At 55.2% G+C, this 15,258-nt stretch overlaps 2 protein-coding genes across 2 annotated transcripts; both read left to right on the top strand.

Annotated features, from left to right (window-relative positions):
• The first annotated feature begins 8,011 nt into the window (after positions 1-8,011).
• Positions 8,012-9,258, top strand: LOC149866810 (uncharacterized). Its single transcript, XM_090041653.1, has one exon. It carries the CDS (start codon positions 8,012-8,014, stop codon positions 9,071-9,073), a length of 1,062 nt encoding a protein of 353 aa, XP_089897779.1. The 3' UTR covers positions 9,074-9,258.
• Positions 9,259-10,633: 1,375 nt separating this feature from the next.
• TMEM101 (transmembrane protein 101) lies at positions 10,634-14,598 on the top strand. The gene is made up of 4 exons (XM_090044251.1): positions 10,634-10,789; positions 11,152-11,332; positions 11,996-12,142; positions 12,955-14,598. Exons 1-4 carry the CDS (start codon positions 10,656-10,658, stop codon positions 13,261-13,263), a joined length of 771 nt encoding a protein of 256 aa, XP_089900377.1. The 5' UTR covers positions 10,634-10,655; the 3' UTR covers positions 13,264-14,598.
• Positions 14,599-15,258: the final 660 nt, after the last annotated feature.

Below are 15,258 nucleotides of genomic sequence, written 5' to 3' on the forward strand. Positions count from 1 at the left end.
GAAGAGCTGCCTTGGTGTAAGTACTTGGTGGCATGGTGCTTGGGTGGAACAGCCAGAAAAGCTGCTGATCCCTGCCCTTGGCACTGACTTGCATCTATGTTTTGTGGCAGGGCTGCTGGGAGGGCAACCCTGTGTTCACAGATGTACCTTGCAGTTCTAAACGGGTAAAGAAGATTGGCTGTGCCCAGTACTGGCCCAACAGATTGGGCAAGTTACAGCTTTTGTGGGTGGAAGAGGAATGTGGCTTTTTTTTATCCCCATTGTGGAGAGGCCATGGTTTCAGTTTGATGAATAACCTTGGAACAAGAACAGCCTTGGAGAAGGAAGACACTGGGCTACTGTCCAGATAAAGCAAATGTAAAGCCCATGTTGATCCTTCAGCTCCAACTCGGACAGCAAAGGCCCATGGACACTGGTACAGGTGCATTGCCTGGTGGCTCCTCAAATGAGGCCTACGTGGAAGCTCACTCCATACAGGCTGCTTGCTAACAATTGTGTGCCAGAGATGTGCCAGTACTGATAGGGCTTCACCTGGTCAAAAGCCATACTACGTGGGCTGGAAACTTCTCTGTCAGGAAGAGGAGAGGAGAATTGTCCTGTTAAGACCCAGCTGGGCCTTACATGGCAGTGTATTTTGGGCTCTTGCCCTTTGGACGTTTCACCTGCTTGAAATTCACAGCCAGCTGTGGCTGAGCAACTGCAGCAGGGTCATTGTGGAGCAGAAGCTGCTGTCTGGATGTTCCTGGCTCAGTTCAGAAGCACCTGCTACATCCTTCCTGTGCCTACGTGAGGGAACTGCAGGCAGTCCTCGGACTTATGACACAACTGGTTCCTGAAAACACATCTTAAGTTGAAACGTTGTAACTCAGAGCCAATGTTCTCATAAGAAACCATGTTATAAATGTGGGATCGGTTCCTGAACCAAGGCTAGATACCCTGTTTTCACTAAAAATACCCCAGAATTTTGTACTCATCAAATATAGATGAGTAATATAGCTACATTAATGTATTTATATTGTAAATAGCAATCATACTGATTTGGAAGGACTTCTTTGAGGTGACTTTGCTGGACTTCTTGAAGGGCTCTTGGTTGGACTTTTTGAAGGGTTCTTGGCTGGAGTCTTCTCAGGAGTCTTGGTTGTGGGTTTTTCTGGAGTCTTGTCAGCTTTCTTAAAGTTTCCAAGGAAGTTTGGACAGATGTTCTCTGGGGAGATGAGCGACACAGTGAACTTGTTCACTGGCACGGCGTGGCATTAGAGTGTGTAAAATCAAAGTTGATGCCATAAAGTCGAAACGGTGTCAATTAATGAATGTTGTAAGTGCAAAACATTGTAACTCGGAATGTTGTAAATTGGGGACTGCCTGTACTCCCATTCCCATCCAAGAGAGGGGCTAATGACAATTTGAGGGGCAAGATCCTCTAAGCCACCCACTGAGTGCCAAATAGGTTCCCCGTTGTACTACCCTAGCCTTGCCTGCTCTAGATACTGTACCAAGGTAATGCAGTCACCTGCTTGATGTAACTGGATATGCCATGCAATGGCAGCATCTGAATTGGGCACACTGTGATGTGAAGGGCTTGCCGTGGGACCTCTGTTAGACTGCTAGTGATGCAGGTGCCATGGAGGCCTGCACTGCCATCGCTACATCTGCATAGAGACAGACCATGAGCTGGCCCAAAATGTTTGCTCTGCTATTGTCCTGGGTGATCAGAGCCTGATGATGCCACCCCAGCTCAGTCTTGTGTACAGCCAAATGCACCTGCTGATCCCACCTGTGTGTGTGAGATGGGTTTGGAGTTCTGAGTCTCTTCCAGTGCATAGGTATTACACCCAACCTCATTGCCATGTGCTTTCCTGAGAAAGATTGGGGAAATAGCTGTTGTCATGGTCTTGTGTGCTAGCTGGGGAGTTCTGTGCAGGGGAGGGAGGGGCACTCAAAGCTCTCCCCATCACTGCCAGCCTCCTTGCATGGGGGGCAGTGAAGCCAATATCTCTATCTTTGCACCTCCATGCTGGGAACCTCTGCCAGCAGCTGCTTTCTTGGATGGAGCCTGTAAGTGCTTTTTGTAACTGCTTTTGGACTAGTCAGGTATGACGAGGACTGGCTAGGGCTGGGTGGGTTGCCAAATCCTGGGAAAGCCTTTATACATGACAGCCTAGGCCTCGGGTGCTGCACTGTACATCTGATTTAGGGCTGGAATACAGAGTCTGAGAGAGACTCCTTTTTTCTGCTCAGATCCTGTGTCTCAAGGTGAGAACTGGCAGGGGTAGAGGGGGTGTCTGTCCTGGTCACTCCTGCTCTGATTTAGTGAGTAGCACATGCACCCCACACACTATGCTGTGGGGCAGGGGGCTGTAGCCCTACCTCTTTCTTGCTTTGCCCTGCTCTCTTGGTCTGGCTTTGCACTGATCAGGGGGAGCTTTCCCTTGCTCCTTGCTGGGTTCTTTGGTGCCAGCTTCTCCATCTCAGCCCATGGAGCCCAGTTCAGTTCCTGCCTCAATCATTACCCAGAATACTGCACACATTACCTTGCTGGTCTAGGCATGACTGCCCCCTGCTGGAGGACAGGGGTATTGCTCCCACCGCCTCTGCGGGACTGCAGGGTGGGAAGAGTATGTGGTGTAATATGCAACTCTGCTGCAAGAAATCCCCCCAAAAGTGAGAGAACTGGAAGAGGATTAGTTATGTGCATGAACTGGTGGGAAGAGGAATTGGCTATCTGCTGGCAGAGGATTAGGTGGACGCTTCTCCCAGGACACCTTTCTCGGGTTTTTTGCACTTAGCAGCCAGCATAGTCGCATATGGCTGTCCTGGCAGGACACCAGGCCCTGCAGGGACTCCTGGCCTTGTGCTCCCTACAGTGCATGCACAAAGGGCTGTGCTTGGTTCTTCTCAGACCCTGTCTCTGCACACTGAGCATCAGCTGTGTACCCTGTGTGAAGCCTCTGCTGGTGGCTTCTGCTATGGAAATGAGGGTGGTCATGTGTGAGCTTTGGGAATGACTGACTCGCCTCAGGGAACCCAGTGGATTTCCTCCTTCTGTGTGCAGTGCAAGGGGATAGGGGGTGAAGGGGGGGTTACTGCCTCTGGTCGTGTGAGGTCTCAGCTGCTTGTCAAGAAGCATTTGAGCTGGGATAGTCACAGCTGGTCCAGCAGCCCTGCCTTCTGTATCAGCTGGTGCTGCAGTCTTGGCTCTGGCCCTCCCCCTGTGGTTCACAGCTGCCCAATGGGTGGAGCAGCATCTGGGGTCTACAGCCCCCTGGGCCCGATCCCAAATCGGGGATCTCTCAGGTTCTTTGGGTTCCACCCAGTCCTGGGACCTCATCCCTCAGGGCACCAGCTCAGACTAGACTGCCTTGCCTAGGGCTCTCGGTCTCACCTGGGAACAGCTTCAGCATCCAGCAAAGCTTTTTTCCCCACAGAAATGAAAACCCCAAGGCATGCTGTTTCTGGAATCCAGGGTAAGGGAATTTTTTTCGTGTTCATAGATAGGATCCCACCAGGCTGGCTCTGTACAATACCCCACAGCCTGTCTGATGCTCTCTCCATGAGCACCACCTGCCGGGGCCACCCTGGAATGGCATCCTGGGCTGTGGGGGATGATAATGTCCGCGCTCGGCTGCTAGAGGCACCTGCTGTGTGGAAAGTAGCTCCCTTAGCCCCTTGTCAGCGTATTCACTGCTATCTGCTAACTGCCATGGATAGCAGTGATACCCATGCTGTAATCTGTCCTGGGGCCTGAGAGAGAGCACTGACTTGTCCATCATTTCCCCTCATTTGTATTCCCCCTTCCCTTTCTCTCCTGGGTCTTGCTTTGTTTCCAGCTCTCCCAGCAGGAGGCAATGTCAGGGTGGTGCAGAAGCACTGGCTAGGGGAGGACCCATGTCTCAGTTACCGTTGTCCCAGCAGAGGGGGGGCAGGGGTGCCAAGGCCTCCCCTGGGCCTCTCCGGAGAATGACAGTGATGCAGACTGCACCTGGCAGGGAGTGGGCTGAATAGGAGGTGGGATACCTGTGGCTTAACCCCCCCACCTCCTCCACAGGCGAGGCATGTGGCCAGGCAACTCGTTCATTAAACAAAAGCCTTGATTAGCTGCTGGGATGAGGGGGGAGCTCCTGAATGATGGATGAGGTGTGGGGTGATGAATTTTGCATGTCTGGCATGCGGGCATGGGTGCTGAGTGAATGAAACGCAAGATGCCTCAATGCCAGCCCCATGAATTATAAACCCCCAGCCTTGCTCAAGTTCCTGGCTGGAAATGGGCCTGATCAGTGGAGAATGAGCAGGGCAGGGGAGGGCATCACCACAGGATGTGGGAGAGAACCAAAGCCTATGTGAAGGTGCAGCACAATCACTGTCCGAAATCTCTTCCAAATGGGCTTGGTGCCTGCACGGGTGTCACCGGTAGGCAGCCAGTTCTGGGGGGCAGCGCAGCAGGAGTTAATGTTCCTCTGTGTCCCGGCAGAGAGACATGAAGGCTGCAGTTAATGTGGGCGGCCCCTGTTTTGGGGGTGTCTCAAGTGCTGGGTGCCTGCCTGAACCTGGAGCTGCTGGCAGCTGTCAGGTGGTGCCGGGGTGCTCAGTGCCCCTGAAACACTACTTTGGGGTGTCTCAAGTCAGGCACCTAAAAAGGAGGCTTCTGAAGTCTTGGCCACAATCGTGTACCTCAGGGCACATGGATGCCAGCTGGCCAGCCCAAGGGTGGAGCAGGGGTTACTAGGTTCCCAGCTACCAGTCACTTAGGGGGCCCAAATTCCCTTCCCAGAGCCCAGGAGTCTGAGTGATACCCTTCCCTAGCCACTGGACTGCACGCCTGATGGGCCCAGTGCTCCCAAACCCCAGGGCAGGGAGATAGACCTAGCAGCTTCCTCCTCCCCCAGCTTCTGCCCTGCCTGCCCTTTTGCACTGATCCTGGCGGCAAGAAGGGCAAAAATCCCCCCATGCTGCATTGCTTTGGAGTGGAGGAAGAGGTGGATACCTCACCCCTGTCAGAGGAGGGAGGAGCTGGAAGTTTGACAGCCCATCTGCCATCTCTTTCAGCACTGCCCCCTCTTCCTTCCCCCACTCTGCCCCAAAGCTCAGGGCTTCTGCTGGGCACTGTGCCACCCTGGGGGGAGGGAGAGAGAGAGAGAGACCAGGCAAGTGGCATCCAGCCAAATGGCATTGGTAATCCCCAGCTGAGTGAGACTCCACACACTGACAGATCCAGGATGTGGTCCCCTCCGACAGCACCAAGGACCTCAGCTGTACCTGCCTGGGAACTGGACTTGGCAAGGAGCAGGAGCCCAGGTACGTGCATGTGGGATGAGCAACTCCAGCTCCCTCAGCCCCAGGCTGGTCCCACTCTATCCCTACCTGCCTGTCTTTGGAGCAGCTGGGAATGACATGGCCTCCAGGAGAAGGGGCTGGCCAGCTGCGCAGGGCAGGAGAAGGGCCTGGAGGGCATCTTCTCTTCTCGTCCCTCGGCTTCCCTGGATGAGGGACACTGGGGGTGCCAGAGGGGGTGGGTCCTTCCCCCAAAGGCAGCCCAGGGAGACCGCTTCTTCCTGGTGGCTGGGCTGCATGTATTTCACCTGGCAGCAGCTCCCAGCCTCCCACACACACACACACTCTCTCTCATCATGGGTCCAGGGGGCTGCTTTTTGGTGGCCCAGTAACAGTTTCATTGGGCTGGAAAGAGGAAGCAGTAGGCACGTAATCCTCCAGCCTAGAGGTTAGAGCTCTCCCCTAGACCAAACCCATGTGGTATATTCCATGCAATGCCCCTCCAGGGGCAGCTGGGCTCAGTGTGTGTGCCCACTGGATCGAACCCCTGGTTAAACCTGTCCCTGGGCTACCCCAGTGCAGCATCTCTACTTTGGGGGCGGGGTCCTTTGTCCACCCTCTGCCATGACACTTACCCTGGGGCCTGTGGTGGTGGTGGCAATGCTAGCTCCTGCCCCAGGGGACCTCTCCCTGGGCTGCCTATGCTACTCTGCAGAGGCACTCCCATATTCATGCCCCCCATATATGCTCTCAGACTGATCCCATCTCTCACTCCCTATACCCCACCTGCCCCTCCCCATGTTCCCCTTTCCTGCCTTGGCCACAGCTCTCTGGACTGGAGCTGGGCTTGCCCCCCACAGACCACAGGCCCACTCCCTGCCTGCCTCTGAGCAGCATGGTGAGGGGGGGAACTTTGCTCTGAGGAAGGCCATGGTAGGGGTGGACTTTCTGCATGCCCTTAACTGCCCCCTTGGCAGGTATAGCAGGATGCAGCCTCTAGGTACAGCACATTGTCTCCCCTGGATGGCAGCTTGCGTGGACAATACTTTTTTAAGAAGCAGGATGCATTTGGTCACTCTTACTGCATCAACTCTAGCATCGGGAGAGCTGGCAGACAAGCTTCCAGGCCCCATATGCCGTCCCTCAACTCTGCAGCTGGTCCCAGAAAAGCAGTCGCCAGATCCAGCTCCTAGCGCATACTCTGCGTTCACACAGGCTCCTGGGCAGCAGGTTTTGAGCCCAGGACCTCAAGCCCTGACCTCTACTACTTGGAGAGCTACAGCCACTGACAGCAGAAGTAGGCTGGCATCCTAGAGGAGGCCGAGCCATGCTGGACTACCAGGTTATGTAGCAGGGAGGACATGCACAGCCTGCTCTGTCAAGGGCTCTGCGAAGTGGCTTGGATGTGGGTCTGGTGTGTCAGAGCTGGGTGCCCATCCTCTGCTAAGAATGAGTTCGCTGCTTTCCCTCCAGTCTTGGGCTGGGGTGGGGGCCAGGCCCCAGTGAGTAGGGTCATGGACTGTGCCCCTTGCCTCTTCCCCTGCTACCTCAGAAAGTGGCCAGCATCTGCAAAGCAGTGAGACCTTTCAGGCTGAACATGCCCAAGGGACTCAATTCAGGCTAGAGCTGCCTGTCCCCATTTTGATGCCCAGGCAGGGGTCTCCCTGCCCATTGGGCAGCTATTCTTCTACCCCATCTTGCAATCAGTTGGGTAGGAATTGTCAGCCTCAGAGCAAGTCAAACTGTGGTCAAGGCTGAAGCAGCAGTCAATATGCTTTGCAACACTTGTGCAGATATGCTGCTGCTCTGGGCCAGGCCAGGCAGCGCAGGATGGGAGTGCCCCATGTGGGAGATCTCTTAGCCCTGCAGATGACCTTGCAGCTGGCAGGGCTGAGGGGCTGGTAGAAGGTGGGGGTGGCAGGGACGCCACAAAGTGGGAGAGGCGGTTATTCTGTAACAGATCCCAGCACACAATTTTGCCTGCACAGTTGGGGCACAAGTACCATGGGGAGCCTAGGAAGGGATTTCCCTCGGAAGAAGTGACTGTGTAATCAGCCCGCAGGGGAAACAGGGGACTCCGCAGAGCAGAAGTTCCAAGTTGGGGTAGCATGGGTAAACTGCAGCATCTTGCACTGATTTACACTTTGGCCTGCCCTGGCCTAGAATCTGGATCTTGCTTAGACCCACCTGAAGCTCTCTCTGCAGCACCTCCTCTGGGCTCAGAGCAGAACCTTGCCCCCACAATGGCTCTCTACATGGATGGAATTAGCCCTCCTGGGGTTCTTAGATGAGCAGGGAGATTGTCTCTTGGAAAACCCCATTGCAGGCTGTTGCTCTCCCTGCCCCTCTCCAATATTTAGTGCCCTGCCCAGTTGGGCATCCAGAGGCTGGCAGGTAAGATGAAAAGAGAAGCCCAGGCTGGAAGACACTGATGTGAGTGACAGGCCATGCCAACAGATGGTCCCATTATGGACCTATCCATTCTGCTCCCTCCCCTTGGGAATTGTTTACGTTCCCTCTGCTTTGTCCTGAAGAGACTGAAGCCCAAGAAAGCTCATGGCCTGTCATTCAGCAAAGCAGTCTTTTGTTACAGCCTCCTCCAAGGAAATCCGAGCCCCTCCTCGGCGGTGGGACTGATACACTGGGCTGAAAGTGATCTGGACTGGGGTTGTTCCCTCTGTCCTTCAGTCTGTACCAGGACTGCGTGCAGTGCAGGGAGTCTCCCCTGCCACCCGCATTCACCATGCTGCCTTTACTTGTGGTGCTCTGTCTACTCTGGGTGCTGGGGGGAAGAACCTCCACAGCCTGCCCTCCGCTGTGCATCTGCTACGAGTCCTCCAGCTTTGTGGACTGCCATGGCCAGCACCTGGCCTACGTGCCCCATAACATCCCTCGTGGCACTTGGATGCTGGACCTGAAGCACAACAACCTGAGCAGCCTGGAGGAGGGCTCCTTCAATGCCCTGTGGTCCATGAAGATCTTGTTCCTTGCCCACAACTCCATCAGCAGGCTGTGGCCCCAGGCCTTCAGGTCTCTGGGGTTCCTGGAGAAAATGGACCTCAGCCACAACCTCCTGACCCAGCTGCCGCGTGACTTCTCTGTTGAGCTATCCTCCCTGAGGGAGCTCACAGCAGCTTACAACCATCTTTCAGCTGTGGGCTTTGAGAGTCTGCAGCACCTGGAAAACTTGGAGAAGCTGGACCTGAGCTACAACTGGGTGGCGTTCATTGAGAAAGGGGCTTTTCGGGGCCTGTCCCGGCTTCGCTATCTCTATCTCCAGGCCAACTGGATAGAGTTCATCCACAATGGCTGTTTCTCCATGCTCCAGAGCCTGGAAGTCCTTGTCCTCAGCAGCAACAACATCAGCGTCATTGAAGGAGAGGCCTTCACCTCTCTGCATAGCATGAATCTCTTGGCCTTGACAAGAAACCAGCTCATTCACCTCAAGTTTAAGACCTTCCTGAACATCCAGACAGCTGGCACCCACCTCCAGCTTGCCGGCAACCCCTGGGCCTGTGACTGTGACCTCCAGCGGGTCTTTAGTAAGATCCTGAGTGTGCGCCACCTCCACGTTGATGACTATGAGAACATCACCTGTGCCAGCCCCTGGCAGCTGGCTGGCTTGCCCCTTGTGGCCGTGGATGCCCAGCTGTGTATGGCGGAGACAGCCACGGTCCTGGTGATCACTGTCACTGTCCTAGTGACTGTTATTGCAGCCATTGTCATGGCAGAGCGGAACAGGAAGAAGAGCCAGGAGAAGAGCTGGAATGAGTCGGAGGGTCCTTTTGACTCACAGGAGAAGTGAGGGAAGCTGGGGTGGGACAGGGAAGTGCCTGGTTGCTTTCTTAGCCTCCCCTCAGCTCCTGGGCTCATCGCTTAAGGCACTGAATGCCCTTGCCTTCCTGCAGACAAGGTTCTTTAGGTAGATATGATGTCTTTCATTAGACCAACTAAATAGTTGGAAAGATTGTTCTTTGCAAGCTTTTGGTCACAAACACCCTTCTTCAGGCATAGAGAGAGTATGTCTCCCTGCTGCAGCTCTGTCTTTGACAAGTTCAGACCCTAAATCTGTCCCTAGGGCACAGCCAGAGACTGGCACTGTATTCTGACCCAGCGGTGGACTCCTGCAGCTCATCAAGCCTCCAGCAGCTTGTTGAGGAATAGTCTCCCATGGGGCCCTCAGCATTGTGGGTTAACTGGCTGCTCTGAGGATGATGCTCTTCCCATGGCACCTCATCCCTCTGTCATACTGCATAGCCCTAGAATGGGAAAGAAGGAATAAATACACCAGAAATAAAGCCTGCTTTCCTTCTACCTTCTGGCACGGTTTCTCCCTTAGGGGCTTTGCCTGTTGCTAGGAGCCACTGGGAGCTGGAGTTCAGGGCTGTTCTGTGTGCGTGCAGCATCCATCACAGACAACCCTACCCAAGTAGCTTCCACTGTAGTGAGGGTTGTCAGCTGTTTGTGGGGCCCTTTGCACTCTTCCCTTGCGCAGGCACTGGTAAGAGGGCTGGGTGCAGCTTCTTTCTCTGAATTTGTGTAGATTAGCTGGGGGGGGGGGGAGGGGGCATATAACCCACTCAGGGGCTGGGCCCTTTGACATTCAGCTGGTACAAGCCACAAGCCTGTGGGACATTGCTGAAGCCATGCAAGTCCCCCAAAAGGGGAACTGGGCCCCTTGAAACACCAAGGAGCCTTGCTCGAAATGTCCTTTAAAGAGGAAAGGAGACCCCTGGTCCTCCCTTTCCTTGTCCCCATCCTGGAGAGCTCTGTGGACACTTCCTGGCATCGCAGCGCCCGAGCCCTATTCACTGGGCATGCGGGAAACATAGGAGTCAGCGTCACCCTGCTTCCTCCAGCAAGCTGCTGGCTCCCAGCTGGGCCCAGCCCTGCCACAGGTACCCCAGCTGGCAGCGAGGGGGCAAGGGCTCGCCCCAACTGGCAGTTGGCTGGGCTAGTCCCTGCTCAGGCTCTGCTCCCAGGCCGCCCCAGCGTCTCCAGGGGCAGGGCCCAGCACTGCGCCAGCATGGGACGGAGCGGGGCCTTGCGCTTAGAGTCCTAGGCGCCTGTCCCAGTGCTTGACCCCCGCACAGCCACAGCGTCCTCTCCTGCAGCCCGAGGGTCTTGCACCTCATCCTGCCCCCACCATGGCCACGGAGATCGTCGCGGGGTGGGGTGGCCTTGTGGCTCTCCCCTGCCCTCGGCCAGCCGGCCTGGCGCTCGGATCAGGGAAAGCTGGGGCGGCCCCGCGCCCGGCCGGAACCCCCGCGTCGCGGGCGAAGGGCGCGGGGGGACACGCTTGCGGGACAGGACGGAACGGGGCGCGAGGGGCGGGGGCGCGCGTGCGCGGAGGGCCGATGGGGACGCCGCTTCCGCCCCGCACCAAGATGGCGGCCGGCGGCAGGCGGCGGCGCATGCTGCAGCTGCTGATGCAGTTCGGGGCGCTGCTGCTCACGCGCTTCCCGTTCTGGAACTGCTTCGGCGCCCTGCTGCTCTTCGCCGAGCGCGCGGACGCCCGCAGGTGGGGCGGGGCGGGGCGGGGCGGGGCGGGGCGGCCTAGGGGGCGGGGCGCTGGGCTGAGCTGCGCCTGGGGGGCCCTGGGCTCTGCCCGCCCGGCTGTGGGCACGAGGCAGCGGGTGTCAGAGATGCCCTCCGTTGGCCCGGGGATGGGGCGTCGGGGCTGCAGGCAGCATCTGGGCGCTGGGTTATGGGCGCGAGGGAGAGGCTTCCACAACCACATCCCTGCCTCCGACGGTGGGGTCGCCCCTCAGCCCTGCCCCGCCTCATCCCGGTGCCCCTCGGTGTGCATGGGGGATGGTGCCTGCTTTGCCCTGAACGCATGGTGTTGCCAGGGCGGCTGAAAGCCCTTCTTACCACACCCAGGAAGCCGGACATTCCCATCCCGTACCTGTACTTCGACATGGGGGCAGCAGTGCTGTGCGCCAGCTTCATGTCCTTTGGGGTGAAGCGCAGGTGGTTTGCGCTGGGAGCTGCTCTGCAGCTGGCCATCAGCATGTACGCGGCCTACATCGGGGGCTACGTGCACTACGGAGACTGGCTGAAGGTGAGACCCTTGTCCGTGTTCCCTGCTGGCTGGCAGGGGTGGGAGCACCTGCCACCCTACGTTGCTGTGCCGTCCCGGCTCAGTAACCATTGTTGTTGCCTGTGATCGCTGTTTCGCCTGCCTGAAAGGAAGGCAGGCTCAGCCCAGGCCCGTCTGTCATAGTGGAGCCAGTTGCCTCCCAGTGCCTCAGGGTTGGCTGCCCCAAGGAGTGAGGCTGTGGCAGACTTGCCTGGCTCCCCCCTGGGCTGCATCTGCTCTGAACAGAAGGCCTCAGTCTCCAGGCTTGTTGAGCCAGCTGCCTTTCGCAGGTCTATGACAGTAAGAATTACCCTGTCACTACTTTTCTTTTCATTCTACCCCCCACTTTTCCCCTGGGTTTGGTCCTGCTATGGCCTACAGTCTGCTCCCAAGCAGTGGCCAGAGTAGTGCACAAGGCACATGTTGCAGTCCTGCTCTGTTTCTTCCTGACTTCAGCTGATGATTAGCTCACGCCCTGAAGTCTGAACATGAGAGAGGTCTTGCCCTTTGTATTATTCCTGCTGAGACCACACTTGTTCATATAAATGCCTCACCCTTTTCCTTTTCTCCTGAAAGCTTCCTGCAAGGCTCCTTTTTTCTTTCCTAGTCATTAACAGGCACATGCATCCTGTCATCCCCCTTCAGGTGAGGATGTATTCACGCACAATAGCCATCATTGGCGGGTTCCTGGTCCTGGCGAGTGGTGCAGGTGAGGTGTATCGCCAGAAGCCCCGGAGCAGGTCCCTACAGTCCACTGGGCAGGTCTTTCTGGGCATCTACCTCATTTGCGTGGTACGTATCTGCATCAGGGCAAGCTTTGGCTAGTCTAGGATGTGCTTGGCTTGGAAATGGCATGTCTGCCAATGGTAGGACTGCACAATGAAGCCTCTGCCAGCCAACGTGTTGGCTTACACTGAAAGCACTAAAGCAGTAGGAGGAGGCTGAGTAATTAGAAGGAAGGGGGGAGTTGGTGCACTGCTTCAGTGGCTGTAGGTGAAATGTTCAGTTGTTGGGGCAGTTCTGGTCACAGCTGTAGGAGGGTTGGTGCTGCATGAGGCCTGTGCCCTCTTGACTATGCTGCTGGATCTCAGATCAGTCCCATGATGCATTGTGTTACCTGCGTCCTTGGAAGCACCTGTCCCTTAGGAGAGGATATAGGAAACAGAAGCAGTGAATTCACCAGATTGGACAGAAATTGGCATGAATGAGGTGGTTCTTGTTGGACTCAGGGGGGGAAGTCCTGTTCCTTTTTGCTTCCAGAATGGCACTGGGAGTCACCTGCTGCTTCCAGTGCTGCCTTTTAGGGGATGGGTCAACCTGGCATTTGGATTCTGTGGGGTTTCAGGCAGGAGTGGGACCAGATGACTTCTGGAGGTCCTTTCCTGCCCTACTTCTCAATGATTCTGTAAAAAGCTAGCAGTGAACCCTTGTGCCTTGGCTGGATTACGGCTGTGGTAACTGCACGTCTCCTCTCTTGAGCTGCCTTGGAGTGTTGTGGTGCATGTAGTTACACACTTGCCATGTAACTTGGGGAGTCCCTGTACCCTTTCTATCTGTGATAATTCACCCCTACCTCCTGGCTTATTGTTCCTCTGCACTCGCAGGCCTATTCTCTCCAGCACAGCAAAGAGGACCGTCTGGCTTATCTGAACCACATCCTTGGGGGGGAAATCACGCTGCAGCTGCTCTTCATCCTGTATGGGGTGCTGGCCCTGTCCTTCCTGTCTGGCTATTATGTTAGGACGGCTGCTCAGATCCTCTCCGTGATCCTGCCCTTGGTCATCCTGCTCATTGACGGGAACCTCGGCTATTGGCACGACTCACGCCGTGTTGAGTTCTGGAACCAGATGAAACTCATCGGGCAGAATGTCGGGATTTTCGGGGCTGTTGTCATCTTGGCCACAGACGGTTGAGCTGGACACATTGGGATGGACAGAGGACTGCAATTGGGGATGGAGTTTACAGGAGGGGAAGGGAATTTTTTAAAGCATCACTGTTATTTATTCATTTGTTTACTTTTTTTTAAATCCTGTTTTATTTTTCTGCTGACAGCCAAGAGACTTGCTGGGTCCTGCCTCCTGTATGGTCGCAGTCGGATCTCACCATTTCCTTTTTTTCAAGGTTTTGAGCACAGCCTAGCAGGACTGCTGTTTTGGTTCCATATAGCAGCAGGCATAGGGCAGCTCATAGCTGGTGTAGAAGCTGATGTAGATTCTTCCTGGTCATAGAATCACAGAGTTGGACGTGACTGCTAGGGTTGCTTCCTGCAGGCCTTTGCACAGATGCTTGTCCAGCCTCTGCTTGAAACCCCTGAAGGAAGGAGTCAGATGAGCTAATTGGGTTTATCTGGGGGATGTAAATCTTGCCTTTGAAAGCAGAAGAACGTCCGTTAGGCTTTGGCATCCATGTGGAGAGTCAGTAGCTGGGCTGTTGGAGAAGTCAGTGACAGACTGGATATAGATATCAAAGCTGTCTTCCTGGTCTGCTGAACTCTGTGCCTTTGCCAGTAGTGGGGTGTTGGGGTGCTGTCACTTGTGTGTTTCTAGATTACATTCGTGGCAGAAGAGTAATAGTAACATTACCTAGCTTCATGTAGCGCTGTCCATCAGTAGATCTCAAAGTGCTTTCCAGGGGAAGCAGGGCGTGACCTTGCTGTACCAAACACTACACTGTCCTCAACACTGTCCTTGGAGCTGGTGTGGGGATCTCTTCTCCACCTGCTCTTCTTGTAGCAGGGTGCAATGGAGGAAAGGGCTGTAGGAGTCACCCAGGGCTGCTTTTATTGTGCCCACTGAAAGCCTGGAAGACAGTGGAGAAGCTTGCTACCCCCAGCATGGTGCCATTCCTAGAACACTTCAGCACAGACCTTGGGGAGAATCTCCCCCAAATCCCCATGAGGATCCTGTGCCATGCTCTGCCTGCAGCCCTCATTGGCTTTCAGGGCAGGCTGGGAGGCAGTGCCGCATGTTATGACCTGATGTGATGCTGAAAGGAAATTTAACTTGTAGCCAGGTTTGTTCCATCCTGTGCTGTCCTGGGTTTCCAGAGCTGGACCCCACAGGGGGGCCATGTGCATGCTGGATCTGTGCAGCTCCTCATGTCTGGTGAGCTGGTGGAGAGCTCGCCAGTGTTGTAACTCCTTGAATATTCCCCCCCTTCACAGATAAAGCTGCCTACTTTCACTTGTCCTTGAGTCTTCCTTGCTTTTAAGCCACTTTCTTCATTGCCTGTTTCTGATAATTAAATGAGAAAAGTCTTTTAATTCTGCCCCTCAGGCTCTTATTTTTCTCCAGCTGTTGTTTTACCTTTGTGTAACCAAGCCCTGTCTGTCTGTTGACCATGGCTGCTTCAGCAGTTGCTGTTACCTTCATATTTGAGCACCTCCTAATCTTTAAGGCATTTATCCCCACACCACCCCTAGGGGGCAGGGCAGGCCTCTTGTCGTGCTTTACTGATGGCAAACTGAGAGACAGGTGTTGTGCCCAAGGTCCCACAGGCAATCTGTAGCAGAGCAGGGAATTGACCCTGGGTCTTCCAGTACCCTCACAATTGGCCCATCCTTCCCCTCTATTTCCTGTATGTCCCCCTCCACCCTCCCTGCCTCCAATCCCAGAAGATACTTCAGTCACTTTTCTCTAAAACCTGGAAGCCAGGCTTTTTTTACATCGCCAGTAGGAAGGTGATCAGGAGAGTTGGATAAGCAGCACTTCTTAACCTGGCAGCCTGATATTCAGATATGTTAAATGTTCCTGGGAGTGCCTGGCCCCTCACAAGGATGATATGGAGGGACTGGGAGAAGCCAAGAGGCAGGGCACAGCCCAGGTTGGGAACTGAGGCCCAAATAAATGGGTTTGGTTTGCATACCTTATCTGTGTTTTACACACCCTGCCCCTTCCTGGCATAGTTTT

Source organism: Crocodylus siamensis, chromosome 4, assembly GCF_052110815.1.
Source record: "Crocodylus siamensis isolate JL-2025a chromosome 4, ASM5211081v1, whole genome shotgun sequence".
Lineage (NCBI taxonomy): Eukaryota > Metazoa > Chordata > Crocodylia > Crocodylidae > Crocodylus > Crocodylus siamensis.

What these genes read in the sequence shown, in the direction of transcription:
- TMEM101 (XM_090044251.1), top strand. Translation starts at nt 10,656, where the DNA reads ATGGCGGCCGGCGGCAGGCGGCGGCGCATGCTGCAGCTGCTGATGCAG. An exon ending in GAGCGCGCGGACGCCCGCAG is followed by an intron (nt 10,790 to 11,151) that starts GTGGGGCGGGGC and finishes TACCACACCCAG; the next exon opens with GAAGCCGGACATTCCCATCC. An exon ending in ACTACGGAGACTGGCTGAAG is followed by an intron (nt 11,333 to 11,995) that starts GTGAGACCCTTG and finishes ATCCCCCTTCAG; the next exon opens with GTGAGGATGTATTCACGCAC.
- LOC149866810 (XM_090041653.1), top strand. Translation starts at nt 8,012, where the DNA reads ATGCTGCCTTTACTTGTGGTGCTCTGTCTACTCTGGGTGCTGGGGGGA.